The sequence below is a fragment of the Suillus subaureus genome, assembly GCF_016647635.1.
Source record: "Suillus subaureus strain MN1 chromosome Unknown BJ212scaffold_117, whole genome shotgun sequence".
NCBI classification, from domain to species: domain Eukaryota; kingdom Fungi; phylum Basidiomycota; class Agaricomycetes; order Boletales; family Suillaceae; genus Suillus; species Suillus subaureus.
Window position 1 is genome coordinate 1 of NW_024538673.1, and position 15,833 is coordinate 15,833.

Below are 15,833 nucleotides of genomic sequence, written 5' to 3' on the forward strand. Positions count from 1 at the left end.
CTCATGTACACTTTTTCCCGAGCAGGTACGTCTTGGCCGCCAGGTCATAAGTTCGCACAGTGAACCCCTAGTTTCCGACAGAATTCTCGTGCTACGTGTCCTTCCAATATCTTAAATACAAAATATCCACTTATCTGATCAATTCGCTCTTCATCCCAGTTCTTGAGTTGCTCGTCATCTGCTATTAGTAGACCATGTTGACAATCCCCAATGTTACTTGGTTGGACCTACTATGTCTTACTGGTGTCGGAATCTATCTGGTAAAGCAGGTGAACATCAAGAAGAATCCTGCACCATATCCACCTGGTCCCCGGGGATGGCCTCTCATTGACAATATTTTAGATATGCCTCGCATCAAGCCCTGGCTCACATTTACTGAGTGGGGTCAGAAGTATGGTGAATGCCTTCCTTTTTTCCAAAATCATGCATTTTCGAAAGTCTCATCTATAGGTGATATCACGCATATCGAGGTTCTGGGTCGGCACATGTTTGTGTTAAACTCTTCCAAGACTGCATTGGAGATGATGGACAGTAAAAGCACTTTGTATTCTGACCGTCCTGTTGTTCCCATGGCTGGCGAACTTGTTGGCTGGAAGGACTCCATGGCTTTCCTTCCTTATGGTGATAGTTTTCGCCAGCAACGCAAGAACTTACATCGCGTTATCGGTAGTCGTGCCGCAGTGAACGTATACAACGTGGTCGAGGAAGTTGAGACTCGTCGATTCCTGAAGCGTGTGCTTGCGAAACCCGACCAACTGCAGGAACATGTCCGACAGTATGTATTGTATATCCTCGAAATGACACGATCCTGAATTTTTACTGTAGCACTGCTGGCGCGATTATTTTGCGCATCTCTCATGGTTACGAAGTGAAAGAGAACAATGATCCCTTTGTTGACCTTGCAAACTGCGTTCTAGCCAATGTATCGCAGGCCACGGCTCCCGGTGCCTTTATGGTCGATATTTTACCATTCTGTAAGCTACATTATTCCGCCGTTTGCGTTTGCTCCCAATGACCTTACTATTCCAGTGGCAAAGGTCCCTGCGTGGTTCCCCGGTGCTAGCTTCAAGCGCATATCACGTAAATGGCGTGAAACCCTCGAAGAGATGGTGTCTGCACCCCACAAGTCCGTGAAGGATCGGATGGTGACTTGTTTACAGTTTTGCGATCATGTGTCAAGTTTAAATCTTACAGGCTGATGGCGCCGCCCCCATGTCTTTCACCTCGAATCTCCTGGAAGGCCGTGATATGTCTGCGGAAGAGGACCACGCTGTGAAATGGTCTGCTTTTTCCCTATACAGCGGTGGTTCCGACACGGTTAGTCCATCCCTGCATCTTTCAATCGACATATTCTAAGAGTACCAACTTATTTCCTCAGACTGTTTCTGCAATATATTCGCTTTTTCTAGCCATGACACTTTTCCCTGATGTGCAGAAGAAAGCTCAGGCTGAAATCGATGCGGTTGTCGGTCCTGACCGTCTTCCCACCTTCACCGACCGAGACTCCCTCCCCTATACCGATGCACTTGTCAAAGAAGTCCTCCGCTGGAGCGTTATCACTCCTACAGGTATTAGAATCTTGTTTATGACACTACTACTATTTGACGACGGGTATCTCAATGACAGGTTTCCTCCACTGTGTGACTGAAGATGATATCCACGACGGGTACTATATTCCAAAAGGCTCCTTTGTAATGCCTAACATTTGGTTAGTACTACCCTTCGACTGATGAACAAAATGTAATGCTCTGAATTGCAACAGGTTCATGCTCAACGATTCACGGACATATGCTAACCCCTCGCAATTCAATCCTGAACGCTTCTTGGCTAAGGATGGAAAGGACCCTGAGACAGAGCCTCGCACAATGTGCTTCGGCTTTGGTAGACGGTAAGCACAAGTTGGTTCTGAATCTGATCGGAATGCTAATTTTCTGCTCCGCAGTATTTGCCCAGGTGTATTCAACTCGCATCAGTTAACCCACAGCATTCTGATATTTACTTGCTTTTGGTGTACAGGTATCCACCTTGCTGAAGCCTCCATTTGGATATCCACTGTGATGTCATTGGCCGTGTTTGATATTTCAAAGGTTGTCGAGAATGGTATTGAGATCACCCCCAATGTTGAACCCTCACCAGGTACAATCAGGTATGTCGCATATATTGTCACGTTCGGCGCTTGTCTGGATTAACACACTCCAAGCCACCCCAAACCCTTCAAGTGTTCTATCAAGCCTCGTTCTGCAACTGCTCTTGGGCTCATTGAACAAGAGGCTAATTACTAAGTTCATGATAGTGAGATCGGAGGAACACGCGGGAATCACACCGTGCGTCATAATTTGTACGTTACGAGGAGTTGTGCAATATGATTGTTAGAGTTCGGTGTACAGGGAATCGGTTTCTTCCGCAGATTTTTTGTGGACAGGCCATCACACTTGAGACACAGTCAAATTTGGGACAAATTATTGATTTTTACAAGGCTGTCTTTGCATTAAAGATTTCAGACCAGAGTCGGAAAATGTTTACCGTTAGACGTGATCTAATATTCATGATCAAATGGTGGATACTATCACTCCTGGGGTTCTGCGATATTGTCAATGAATCTTTTGTAACTCCTCACATCAGTAAAATTACACGCCTCTTAATTTAACTTATTCAGAACTTATTCTACTTGGTTTGGTGCCCAAGTCCACTAAGACATCCAAGTTCTTGTTTTGACTTGGAACACGACTTGAGTGTCTTAGCTCCAAGTTGACTAAGACACTCAGATAACTTAAGAGCCGAAAAGTGATTTCAAGATAATGTTAAATTCAAAGCACTTTGTAAGTAAGAAATACATTAAGACACCAACTCGAAAGCATGATGGTCAATAAAATGATTAACATAGAATCCTTGGTAGGCATCTAGAGAATCATGAAATTGAAGGCCCTGAGGCACAAACTGAGTACTGAATATTGGGAGTAGGTGAGCACCATGGATAATACTGTCAATATGGATAATTGACAAGTCATGAGAGCCATCCTCATTGAGAAATGGCACCACCATCCACATGCCTGTGAGCTTGTCTCGCTCCTCTACAATCCAATGAAACCATTGAACGAGGGCACATGGATATGTGTGACCAGTCATCAGTAAATTCACATATTTCTTGAACTGCCTTTTTGGTAACTTGTCACTGGTTAACTTCCCAAAAAGGTGCAGATAAGCCATGCACAAGAACTGCAACACCCATTTGCCACAAGCAATTTTAAGTTGAAAAAGCAGATGCCTCCTCTTGACTGGACCTTTTTCCACTCTTATTTTGGCCTTTTTTCAATGTAAGTAGTGCAAGTGCTAGCAAAAGTAGCAGCAAGTAATAACACTTATTTTACTTATTTTCTACTTGTTTGCGACTTAATCACACTTTTTGAGAGAAAAATGACTGCAAAACATGGCATTTCAAGTGACAAGTAGATTAAGTATAGAAAAAGTTGAAAAAAGACACTAAAGAGGAGTTTCAGAAGCAATAGCAGCAGCAAATTAATGAAGCGGCAAAGCAGTAGCAGTACGAAGCAGTGAAGCAGTGAAGAGTAGTTGCAGTCCCAGTTAGGGATCTGCATGGGTAAACCCTGGGGTACCAGAGGCCATACCCCACCCATACCCCAAGATATACCCAGACCCTCACTGCAGGTATGGGTTTTTTGATGGGTATGAGTAATGAGACCCTGGGTACCACCCGTCAAGGGTATACCCATGGGTCTCCTGCGAAATTCATAGTAATCTACGACAGAAAATAACTAGCTACTTGATGATAATTTGATCCCACCCATCCTCCAGGCCCACCTCTTCCTCTGCTTTCAGATCAGGCAACATACTCGCATTCACGACATCCTCGCTCTTCATGAGGTTAAGCTTGCTCCAGAATCCAAGACAGAGCAGCACACATGTTGATTATGTGGAAAGGCATGACCAAACATGCGAGAGCAAAAGATGGCTGTGGCTGAAGAGCTGTTCAACATCGACTGAGGTAGCTGCAACTTTGTTAGTGACATAGCATAGTAGGTAGCACAAGTGAAAATAAAAACATACCAGGGATAGTTAAATAATCCAGTCCCATTTGCGAGAGGTGTGGGTATGATCCACAGTGTTTGTACCACCATGCAAGAACATCCGGAGCATCCTTGACATCGGCACTCAGATAGTGGTGTGAAGAAGAAATAGGTACTAGGCTGTTAGCAACTAGCACTACTTATCCTAAGAGGTGCAAGTTTAATTGATCGGCCCGAGAGGACTGCTATTGAAGCACTTCCTTCAATTATGTGCGAGGGAAGTAAGTGAGCAAAGGAGTTATAACCTATATTGGCCTAAGAAAATTAAACATGGACTGTATGTATACCTCTGAATTCCTATACCAAAGAATTGACTGTGAGCACAGGCAAAAATTGACCGATGTTAATATCACAGGAGCGAGATGAACCATTAGAAGATACATGTGAATGTATTGGATGTCAGATGCCAGTGTGGCAGATGTAATGCGCACAAAATCAGCTGCACTCTATGGAGCGGCCGGTTGCAAGGGATATAGCACGAGTGAAGAACAGTGCTAAACTACCGGTCGCGGGTTGGGTATTCTTGTAAGAGCTTCAAGGGTATGATCCTAGTGGTACGGAACTTCAGAGCAGTCGAATTGCACAGGATTGTCAAGAAAGAGCAAAATAGATGGATAGCGCAAAGTCTACAAAAATAATGTGAGAATGACTCTCTTATAGAGCTGAGTCCGGGGGAAAGGGAACTACTCATTCATATGTACTGCGGTTGTTTATATTATAGTGTGTGAATGTCCAGAATACATAGGTGAGAATTGTAGCGTAGTTAGTGAGCACGTGATGAGTCTATAGGTAATAAAACATCATGCGCTGTGGAACATGAGTAGTCATGTAATAAGACCTGCAGCTCATTTAGCAATGACATTTGGGAAAAATAACGCACCAGCGGAGATAGGTGGACATGGATAGGACATGGGAGGGCAGATTCCTAGGACCAGACTGGAGTAAGAGTGGATGGGTCGATATATATGGATTTAATGATCCATGCTTTATCTCCTTTTCTGAAGGTGAGAAGAACTGTGCTATTGATCATATGCGCCTAGCGCCGGTATGATTGTCACAGCAGTCCAGTTCACTGTGGAGGTCCATCATTTTCAGTGGTGCGAGGGCTGGCATTTGATTGAAGATATTGGTCTTGCTCTGTGGTGATGTTAGTACCGGAAATCAAGGAAGAAAAAAAAACACACTGTGGACAAACTTGCCTTTGACTGAATTTCAGTTGTTGTTGGGTCCTTGACAGTCATGCATTCATATGAGCGCTTGTATTCTTTGCATACAAGTGTTTCCACTGTATTCACCCAGTCATCTTCCCAACTGGCATTTTTGAAGTACAATAATTTGTGGCGGGGATGTAGGACTACAATACAAATAATTAGCATTTGAAAAATTGAGAAGTAAGTCAAACGAAACTCACCCATTGTGATTCGATAGACTTCGGAGGTATCTGTTAGTTTGTAGTACCTGTTGAGAGTCTTGTTTGCTAGATAGACAGCAGCTTGAATAGCTGGTAGATATTTCAGGTTGCATGAGTAGCTTGTTAGCTTGTCATGGATGAGGTCCATGGCTGGAATTACTGTTGTGTGATTCAGCATCGAATGTGAGAAGAATAGAGTCGCATCTTTGAGAATCTAGATCAAAGGAACGATTAGTCATAAACAATGTGGTGCCAATGTGGTGCGTCATTGCCTCACCTTAAGCACATCTCTCAGCTGACCTGCAATATCCCACTCCTCATCACTCAGCTCAAACTCATGCAGGCCCAAATTCTGATGTTGGGTCACAATATCCACAGCCTTTTGATGCTTGACAGCATAATTCAACATTTTGAATGTTGAGTTCCACCTCATAGTGACATCATGAGGAATCAGCATGATGGACATCTTCAACAAATGGAGTGCCTTGTGCCAGGCAGGAAGGAGAATGGTGGTGGAGTGTATGAGTTTGAATGCAACCTTGCACAGCTGCATGAGATGGTGCTGTTAGTTATCAAGGTGTGCAATGTTTTTTTTTTACTTACCTTCACCAACACTAATTTTACTGGAAGTATTTGTTGCCATAGCTGCTTGTGCTCACACTCAGACAGCAACTCCACTTCATCAATCCACCCCTCATCATTGTCTCCCAGCAGACTGTCGTCCTCTGCACCCTCAGCAGCATAGCTGTCTGTAGGCAGGTTCTCCATTTCATTCTCGCTTTCTCCACTCTTGCTGCCAACATTGTTATCAAGCGCCTGAGTCGCCTCTCTCTTCATCATATTGAACTCCTTGAGGAGTGACTTTGCCACCAGGTTAATGGTATGCAAGAAACACCTCATATGATTTGCCCTCCCAGAGAAGGAGGGAAGAGCCTCTGCAAGATTCTCCACCATCACAGTGTTGTTAGTGGCATTATCGCAGGTAACACAGAGCATCTGTGGACAATTAGTAAGTCTCCTTTCAGCGTCTGATTAAAAACTTACCTTTTCTGCTATCCCAAACTCCTCCAGGACCTTTTGAAATGTGTTCATGAGTTCTTCACCAGTGTGAGACTACATCTCAATCAGCAAGCCAGTTGTGTGCACAGTAAATACTTCAAACCTTTGGCACCTCAACTATATCTAACAGAAAAGTTAGCAGTACACCATTGTGCTCTAAGTGCACCAAAAAAGTGATGAACGCCTTGTGGTTTCTAGCCATCCAGCTGTCCATGGTGAAGTTTAGCTTGCCTGCATATTCCTGGTGCATCATTAATTTTTTTCTGTCTTTAATTCAATGTTTGCGAACTTACCTTTGTCATCTTAGCGATATGTTCATGGGTGCGCACAAAAACAACTCAAACATCTCAGGAGATTGTACTAGGCAAAGGTAAGTAATACTCTGGTCTTCCAGTTTTCATCAGGCTCTGAAAACCCTGGTCTTTCACAATTTCAAATGGGCACAGACTTTCTGCCACCCATTTGACTATTTCTGCCCTAGTGTTATTGACATCAGACAAGACTCCATGGACCACCAAGACCACTATACCTCATTTCAGTGCAAGTATGTTGATGATGAGAGTACATCACTTGGCCTTTCCCCTTCCACTCAAATGATGCGGTAATTGATCCGTTTCGTAGGAACCTTCCAACTATCTTAGTGTGTGCCTCATTTGCATCCTTGGCATTATCAGCAGCCACAAGAATGTCTTCGCCCCAACATGCCTTCACATGCTTTCACATATTCCTGGTACTTTGCACATCCTTTTTGTTGAGGTATTGACGAACAGTTGCCTTGCAGCCTTTCCTGAGGCACTTAAACTCATGTGCATGCCATCCTTCAATGGTGACAATGTGTGGCTTGGGATTGAAAAAAGCATACACCGGTGAGATCCAATCTTTCATTAACCTCTCTGATATAATTAACACCAAAATTATTTTCAAATTGATTTAGCTCACTTAGCTCATCCTTAGGGCTCTCATCTTTATCAGTATTGGACAGCTCATCTTCATTGTCATTGTTGGCGTTGTTAACACCATCATTGCTGCTCTGGTCAGTGTTGCTGATCTCGATGGCAGCCTCCTCTTCCTCCATTTGGACGACACTTTTGCAGGATTGTGTGGGCTTAGTAGGGACATCTTCTGCAGATGGAGATGGTGATAGTGGTTTGGTGTCTCTATCTTTAGAGCTTCTGCTGATTTGGTTGGGTTTTGCCTTCTTGGGCTCACTAGTACTGGTCATACTACTCACATCATTCTTCCATTTCCTGCTGGAACCCTTGAGGGCCACCTTGGCTTTATCTGTCAGTTTTGTTATCTGTTTGCTTGTGGATCCAAACATGTTGGACTTGGGTGTATGATTGGTAGTAGGGGTGACTAGCTATGTTTGTCTTTAGACTACAGATAAGGTTTGAGTCCTTGACAGCTGTACAGTAGTAAACTTGGAATTTTCCTTTGTAGCAATCCAGCGCAATTTCGGTTGCTAACCCACAGTGAGGGTATCCCTAGTCCCAGTCCACAGGCTAGTAGTACTTAGCAGTAAACTTGAAGACACTACTAGTTAGTGAGATGCATGTGGGCAACAAGAAAGACAGTACTGACAACTAGAAGCCTATGAGTGTGTGCTCATCCTCCAAGTCTTCATCTGGAGTGGAGGGTGCACTGCACCTCTTCAAGGCAATCTCCTTTGCCCATTCCCAGATATCCTGGAGGACCAAGTCTTGCAGGCAGTTGATAGATGTTATGTAGCACCTGGTCATTATACCAAAATTGGTGTCCAAGAATGCTTTTCAAGAGCCACTGATCTTAGGCAATAGCATGGGTAACCCATGGGTTGCCACAAGCTGACCCATACCCATACCCACCACCCAAGGGTTAGGTGGGTCATGGGTTGTGGTGTGGGTAGTATGGGTTTGGTGGGTCTTGTACCCATGGTGGGTAACCCAAGGGTTTAGTATCATTTAGTGTTGAAATCCCATTATCATCATAAGTCGAATGTTGTACTACTAATCCTAAAAAGTCACATGACACCTTGTTCCAGCAGGTCTTATTCCATAAAAGGAAGGTTGCAAACACCAGTTCACAAAGTCATAACACAGGCAAATAACATGATGGTATGTAGTATAGGTCAGAGCTAAATGTTATCCCATCGTCATCCAGAGCATCTTCATCACCTTCAACATCTGCTAACATGGCTACAGCTAACACATCCTTGTCTTTGATGAGACCCATAAGGCTCCAGCAACCAAGACACAGCAATGCATGAATGGATTGAGAAGAGAGATAACTGCGCACATGGGAGAGCAAGAGGCGACCACAGCTGAATATCTGTTCGACACCTACAGATGTTGCTACATGACATGTTAAAATTTTAATATATTACACAATTTTGGACATGCACCAGGTATTGTAAGATAATCACAAGCCATTTGTGATAATCACAGGTACATGTTGCGATGCTCATGCCACCAAGCGAGGATGTCCAGTACATGCTCTGGACCAGCCATGAGGTAGGCATCTAGTTCATGATGGAGTTGTAATTTCTTTGGTGCAGTGAGGGCGGGAAGCTCATCAAATATATTGCAAGGTTTATCCTGTGAATAGGTATGAGTGGAAAAAAATAGATTGCTCTTGCTACATACCTTGGCAACTGAATGCTTGGTGTCGTCTATCTCCATGCCTCCATCTGGAACATCTAAGTTAGCATAGTTGAGATCAAACTCATCACAGACGAGTTGTTCTGCAGTCTTGATCCAATCTTGATCCCACAGGGCCATTCTGAAATATTGAAGTTTATGATGAGGATGCAACACTGTACTTATTGTCAAAAGTAAGTAGTCCTGTCAGGGAGAGCACTTACCCATGGCCACACGATACACATCAGATTTGTCTGTCAATGAATAGTAGCAGTCAAGTATTTTTTTGCCAAGAGTGAGTGCAGATTGTACAGTGCTATTCAGAGATGAGCTGGATTCATGGGCCAAGAGCATTTCATCAATATGGTTGATAGTAGGGATGACAGTAGTGAGGTTGGGTGTGGAGTGTGAGAAGAAGGTCATAGCGTCCTTGAAAACCTAGAGTATTAAGTATTGCATGAGCACTGGTCAATGTGGTGAAATCCTCAGTGTACTTACCTGCAAAACCTTCTGCAGGTCAGATGCAATCTTCCACTCCTCTACTGACAACTCAAACACCCTTAAGTTGTGCTCACGCTTGGCTGTCATCTCCTCAATGGCTGTCCAATACTCAATGGCAAAGTTGATTAAGTCATATGTTGAGTTCCACCGTATTGCCACATCACGTGGCATAATCCTAACCAGTCATTGTAGCTCTTCTAACAACCCCTTCCATGCTGGCAGCAAGACTGTTGTTGAATGAACAATTTTAAAGGAAAGTTTATGAAGCTGTTGGAGGGATTAGTAGTGGTGAGTGAAAGGGAGTTGCACTTACCTTGACAAGTGTGATTTTGACCAGTTGCAAGTTTTTCCTTAGGACTTTGCACTCAGACGCACCCATCTCCTCCATTTCATCGATCCAGCCATCTATATCGTCATCTATACCTTCATTGTCATCCCCATGCACCTCATCATCCTCACACGTTGATGACAGTTCCTCACTCAACTCACCATCCAACTCATCATCATCATCGTCTGTCATTGTTCATTTCAGCTTCAGTTGTGAGTTGAACTCCTTTAGAATTGACTTTGCAACTGAATTCACAATATGTAGAAAACAATGAGTTTGTGTTGGCTCACCACCGAAGGAGGGAAGGAGCTCAGAAAGGAATGTTGTCATCATGTCGTTTGCAGCCACATTGTCGGCAGTAAGGCTTAACATCTGGTGCACAGGTAGGTGAGTATTCTGCACATTTCATTAAACACTATACTGACCTTGTCATCAATTCTGAATTCATGCAGAACATTAGTGAATGCCTCTGCGAGGACCATGCCTGAATGAGACTGCCACATATCAGTGGCATGTTACAGTAAGTCCAATCCAATTTTCACCTCCACAACTTCAACAACATCTAATATCATCGCAATAGGTATTCCATCATGTTCAAGATGAACTGATAGGGCTATAAAAGCCTTGTGATTGGGCAAACTCCACGCATCAGTGGCAAAGTTGAGTCACCCATCATGCTCCCTTAACATCGTGGCAATTCATTGATGTGTTCATGTGAATACTAGCTTGACATCCTGTGAAATGGTTGACAGGGAAGGTAAATAGTACTCAGGGCAGCCAGTCTTCATCAAGGATTGGAAGCCCTGGTCCTTAACAATATCAAATGGATGTGCGCTCTCACACACCCACTGAACTATCTCTGCCCTGTATTGCTGCTCAACCTCACATCCAGGAGTTTATATAGTGAGTACTTACTTTGTTTCAGTCTTTGTATGCTGCCAGTGGGAGTATGTAATTTTGCCTTTTCCTTTGTGCTCAAACAAAGCTGTTATTGACCTGTTTTTTAGGATTCTGTTGACAATTGCCTCGTGAGCAACATCAGAACTCTTGGCATCATCTGCAGCCTTGACTGTCTCATCTCCCCAGCAGGTACGTGCATGTTTGCACATATTGCTGGTTGACTTGGTGTCCTTTTTGTCTAGGTAGCGCCAGATTCTTTTGCCACATCCTTTCACAAGACATTTGAACTCATGGTAACAGTGTTCATTCTTGTGTCTGATGGTAGGGAATGGCTCAAAGAATGCATACAGTATAGGACTGGCATTTGAGCCAGCACCATCATTTGAGCCAAACAGCTACCACACACTCAATATTTGTTTATTGACCCATTGAATAGTGCAGATGTATCGGAAATACATTAATCTTGTATACTGTCAAGTAGAAATGAAAAAAAAAATGCATGCATGCTACAGGTCAGAAACATGCCCTCTCTCAGCACCAATCAATGCAGCAAGAAGGAATTGTTCAATTATCAATGTCAGAAATCCTGCCAAATGAAAGATTTATATCCATAGTACAGTTTTGGTACAATAAAATAAGTCCAACACACAATGATGTGCTGCCACTGGGATTCCAGACGAGGGTCTCAAAATATGTTATCAAAGTGTTTATTGGGGCAAGATAGTGAAACTAACCCAATTTTGACTTTCATTTCCAGACTCAAAAAACACTGTCCTGCAGTCACCCTTGGCTCATATCCTGCGCATCTCAGTCATGGTTGGACATCCAAAGTCAGTCACAAGGAAAAAACAACTTGCTAAGCAAGAGTAAGAGATTGCCATCACTCAAGCCATCAATGAGTACCATACCAAGCAGAGAAAAGGTGAACCCACGCGTGAAGATGGTCGGCTTGCATGGAAAAAGCCAACACAAGGTAAGTTGGGAGTGCCATTACCTAAACCGGTAGTTGTGGAGGGCACTGCAGGTGATGAGCTTGATGTCGATGAGGATGAGCACAAGAATGCCAGTGACGAGGATGAAGAGGAGTAGTAACTAGCCTGAGGATCGTTATGGTACAATAATCGCTTAGATGGTACTCTCGCACTCTATAAATCTATACTAGCTTCACACCCATTGTGCCTTCGGCACAGGAAGCAAACGGAGCACTTCACACTCCTTTTTGGCTTCCTGGCCTTGGCTGCATCCTAGCATGTTGTTAAGGTCGCATGCTCAAGGGGGTCGGATCACAAGGGCTTGGCCTCAGCTCATACACTGTGCCCCTTTCCCAAGTATGTGCCCTTAATTTCCAGGGGCTAGAACAGTTGTCCGGAGTTTCCGGGATTTGACTAGGGTGGATAATGGACATCCAGATCTGAAACGTGAGATAAATCCGATGGACGTCCAGATGTTACCTGGGCAAGTGGATAAGACTAATCCAGATGAAGTCCAGACTAGAAACTAACAGAGGATGGACTATCTTAAGGTAGAGTCAGAAATGTAGTCTAGGATGCAATCCTAAGACTCAGAATATGACACAAGACTTATCTCAAGTCCAGGGGACACGGGAATGAGTGGGAACTAAGATGATATTCAAACTGGAGTATTTCTGAGAGTTACAGGAGGTTTATATACTGTAGGTATCATATAGGAATCAGTCAGCAAAGATAAAGGCTATGTACGAAGCATATGCAGAGTCTATTAGTAAGTAGGACAGATCACAAATAATGAACACCGGAAATGAAATGTATGTAATGGATCAATAATCAAAAGGGAAACATGGTTAACTGCAGTCCAGAGACAGGGGCAGTCTAAATGGGGTTGGGTGCTGATATAGGGTTTGCATTCTGGAAGGGAGATAAAGATAGATCAGACCATTTGAGATCTGGATCTCAGATCCAGATATCTAGAGAAGCGGATTTAGAGTTGAGAGTCTGGAATGGCATATGACACATGTACAATAAATAATTGATGAAAAATTGAATGAGAGAACAGGGGAATGGGGGAACAGACCAAAAGTGCTTGCTCCACTCACACCTTTGGCCCATTCCCCCATTTCCCTGTTCTCTCATTCAATTTTTCATCAATTATTTATTGACATGTGCTGCACTCAAACAGGCAACAGTATCAAGTTGGAGCTCAAAAACCCATGACCAGGCCATGTGAGAAAGCCATGTGAGATTCCCAAAAAGAGGTTTAAGTGAGCTAAGTGTTCTTAAGTGTTCCTAAGCACATCTAAGCATATCTATGCAAAAGCCATGTGAGCTGGCAAGACAATTCCCACCCATTGCATCCTACTTTATAGATTAGGGCTGGCTCAACTGGTGAAAAAAACAGATATCAAGACATTCTACTGATCCACACACTGTGCACACATCACTCATTCAATTGCTCTGTAGCATTGCATTAGCATGGTCATCATATATTCAAACATGACTGCCAAATCAAAATTTTAATTTATGTACAGGTGTTTGCTTGAGATGGTCAACAAAATTCACTGGCTCAAATGCTGGTCCTATACCGCAGATAGATGAGAGCCATTCTTTGCTCAAGCACTCTGCAAACATGATATTAATCAAACAATAATTTTGTGTACAGGTACTAACTCATTTCAGCCTCAGAATCCTCCTTGGGACACTCAGTCTCACTTTCAGACTCATTGGCCTGGGCACTTGTGTTGGAGGACATTGGTGCAGAAATCTTGACGATGTCAGCATCGTGATTAAGTTCCTCCTCATCTTTGCTTTGAACAACAACAGAATAGTTCTTGCTTCTAATGGGAGCCTTTTTTGAGATAGATAGCCCTAAGCTTTCTTCAAGTTCGGAGTCACTTGCAGCTGCAACAGGTGCTCGTTTGGCCTTGTTGGAGGTGAGCTTGTCACCATGACTTCACTTGCGTTTGACAGCCTTCCTGACTAACTGAAAGAATTCCTTGGCCTTCTCTGTGGGTTTTGGCTAACATTTACCAAACATTGGGAAGGATTTGGCTATTTGAGGTAGTGGTTGATTACTTGAGATTAAGGTTTATGTTTTGTAAGAAAACTATGTATAGTTCTTACATAATTCTGCCAAAGTTTGACATTTGAGGCTTGACCCATGACCCATGCTGTGGATATCTGGTGTGGGTATGGGTAGAGTGGTGGGTCATGAGACCATAACCCATACCCAACCCACCAACTACCCATACCCACGCTAATGCCTAACTGATCTTGCCTGAGGACTTATTGAGAGAGTGAGGGTCCTTGATGGCCTTGCCTTTACTGTTCACCTCTAATTTGCTGACAAGTGTCTCGGAAGTGATAAGGCAGATGGCATGTTCCACCTGAAACACAGGAAATAATTAGTTGTGCTGTGAAGAGAGGGGGGGAAAATACATGCCACTGCAGTGCAAAGACTGAGAGTGCCTTTTGCATGCATTGTTGTGTGATGGTCGCCAATAGTGCCCCAAGTGGTGTATGCATGCTGTGTGAGTACCTGAATGATAAGCTCAGACTTGAAAGGTTTCTCCAATTTCCCTTCCTCTGTGATGCTCCCATATAGGAATACTAGCTTGACAAGTAAGCTCTTGGAAAATCCTTTGCAATCTTCATCAGTCTTGATATTGCCTTGCAATGACATGAAGTTTGTGTATACTGTGACAGCTATGGTGCCAATGCAATTGCGCCACTCTGATAGCTGTTGGAGAGCCTAGGAAAAAGAAATGTCAGACATGAATAGCATCAAAAATAACTCACTATAGCCATAACAGGTTCATCATTTGTAATGGTATGGGGGATATCTTCATAGATGACATCCCAGGTGTCCTGTATAGTAGCATGGAACATTGCTTCTGACTTGATACAACCCCAGACTTCTTCCTGGTCTCTGATAGTGGAAATGAGAGTGGGAATGAAAACTGCACTCCACCTAGCCACTGCCCAAGGTCCTCCAGGAAGATGCTTGATCCTATATGAAGAACAGGGCAGGATCTCCACTGTCACCTCTAAGGGATTCATGGGACCAGCCTGAAGTTTCACAGTGTTTTAATAACCAAGGGTCTTATATAAATGTGTGTAAAATGTAATGATGCCACAATTACACTAGGATAAGACTTCTTGCCAGTCCTTGATTAACACGGTCTACAACTTTTCTTCTTTTGTGGTAGATAATGTGAGTTCTTGGGAGACTCACTAAACCAATCTATGTGATTAACTTAGCTGGAACTTTTATATTTTATCCCAACTTATAAACTTGTCTAGGATAAACCATCTAGACACTGGAACATGGTTCCTCATTAAGATAACTCTCTGTAGAGACAATGGTCTCAAATATGTATATGTTGACCAAAGACTGGTTGGTCAATAGGCACAAAGTGGTGAGAAACTGGTCTCACAAATGAACAGATTGACCAAAGCTCATGTTGGTCAATATTAGAAAATTAGGTGAGAAGCTGGTCTCAAATAAAGTGAGTTTCTATCATAAGAAACTTATGTAATCTCAAGGGAATGTCTTTCCCTGCACTTGATACTTCAAATGGGCTTTCTTTGTAAGCAACAATCTTCACAGTGAGTAGCTCAAACTGAGATTCAAATGATTGCAAATGGGAGATCCTATTTTTTGGGGGGAGAATGGGCCCTCCTTATGAACATTTTGTGTGGGAATATTATGTAAGTAAAAAAGCGGAGCAATGACATCAGAAGTGGAGCAGAACATTCCAGAATGAATGACATCATCATGACATCATAACTTTCAACACAATACTTGCAGGAGTATCTGTGGAGCCATATGACATCATACCCTGTAGGTACAATTTTGTGAAGTATCTGATGGGTCAGAGCATCCCAATAGAAAAAATAAATCAAGGAAATACTAGAGAAAACAACTCAGAAATAATAATACAATAACAAGACACGAAACAC

At 43.1% G+C, this 15,833-nt stretch overlaps 6 protein-coding genes across 6 annotated transcripts; 1 reads left to right on the top strand and 5 right to left on the bottom strand.

Annotated features, from left to right (window-relative positions):
• Positions 1–194: 194 nt before the first annotated feature.
• On the top strand, positions 195–2,282 carry BJ212DRAFT_1305308 (cytochrome P450; the record flags this gene model as incomplete). The annotated part of the gene is made up of 11 exons (XM_041333742.1): positions 195–396; positions 451–775; positions 826–974; positions 1,030–1,145; positions 1,195–1,317; positions 1,379–1,568; positions 1,627–1,708; positions 1,763–1,888; positions 1,943–1,953; positions 2,017–2,146; positions 2,201–2,282. The coding sequence occupies 11 exons, from the start codon at positions 195–197 to the stop codon at positions 2,280–2,282; spliced, it is 1,536 nt and encodes a 511-aa protein (XP_041185865.1).
• Positions 2,283–2,835: 553 nt separating this feature from the next.
• BJ212DRAFT_1287382 (uncharacterized protein) lies at positions 2,836–3,126 on the bottom strand (the record flags this gene model as incomplete). Its single annotated transcript, XM_041331987.1, has 1 exon — positions 2,836–3,126. One exon carries the CDS (start codon positions 3,124–3,126, stop codon positions 2,836–2,838), a length of 291 nt encoding a protein of 96 aa, XP_041185866.1.
• A 2,838-nt stretch (positions 3,127–5,964) lies between these two features.
• Positions 5,965–6,495, bottom strand: BJ212DRAFT_1287405 (uncharacterized protein; the record flags this gene model as incomplete). The annotated part of the gene is made up of 1 exon (XM_041331989.1): positions 5,965–6,495. A coding segment is annotated over one exon (531 nt), but the record flags the coding sequence as incomplete, so codon positions are not given.
• A 777-nt stretch (positions 6,496–7,272) lies between these two features.
• On the bottom strand, positions 7,273–7,876 carry BJ212DRAFT_1305309 (uncharacterized protein; the record flags this gene model as incomplete). Its single annotated transcript, XM_041333743.1, has 2 exons — positions 7,273–7,448; positions 7,495–7,876. The coding sequence occupies 2 exons, from the start codon at positions 7,874–7,876 to the stop codon at positions 7,273–7,275; spliced, it is 558 nt and encodes a 185-aa protein (XP_041185868.1).
• A 1,399-nt stretch (positions 7,877–9,275) lies between these two features.
• BJ212DRAFT_1255023 (uncharacterized protein) lies at positions 9,276–9,608 on the bottom strand (the record flags this gene model as incomplete). Its single annotated transcript, XM_041329758.1, has 2 exons — positions 9,276–9,346; positions 9,395–9,608. Coding segments are annotated over 2 exons (285 nt in total), but the record flags the coding sequence as incomplete, so codon positions are not given.
• Positions 9,609–13,379: 3,771 nt separating this feature from the next.
• BJ212DRAFT_1305311 (uncharacterized protein) lies at positions 13,380–14,930 on the bottom strand (the record flags this gene model as incomplete). The annotated part of the gene is made up of 7 exons (XM_041333744.1): positions 13,380–13,492; positions 13,542–13,822; positions 13,856–13,890; positions 13,995–14,041; positions 14,140–14,257; positions 14,410–14,622; positions 14,670–14,930. 7 exons carry the CDS (start codon positions 14,928–14,930, stop codon positions 13,380–13,382), a joined length of 1,068 nt encoding a protein of 355 aa, XP_041185870.1.
• Between the last annotated feature and the right edge of the window lie 903 nt (positions 14,931–15,833).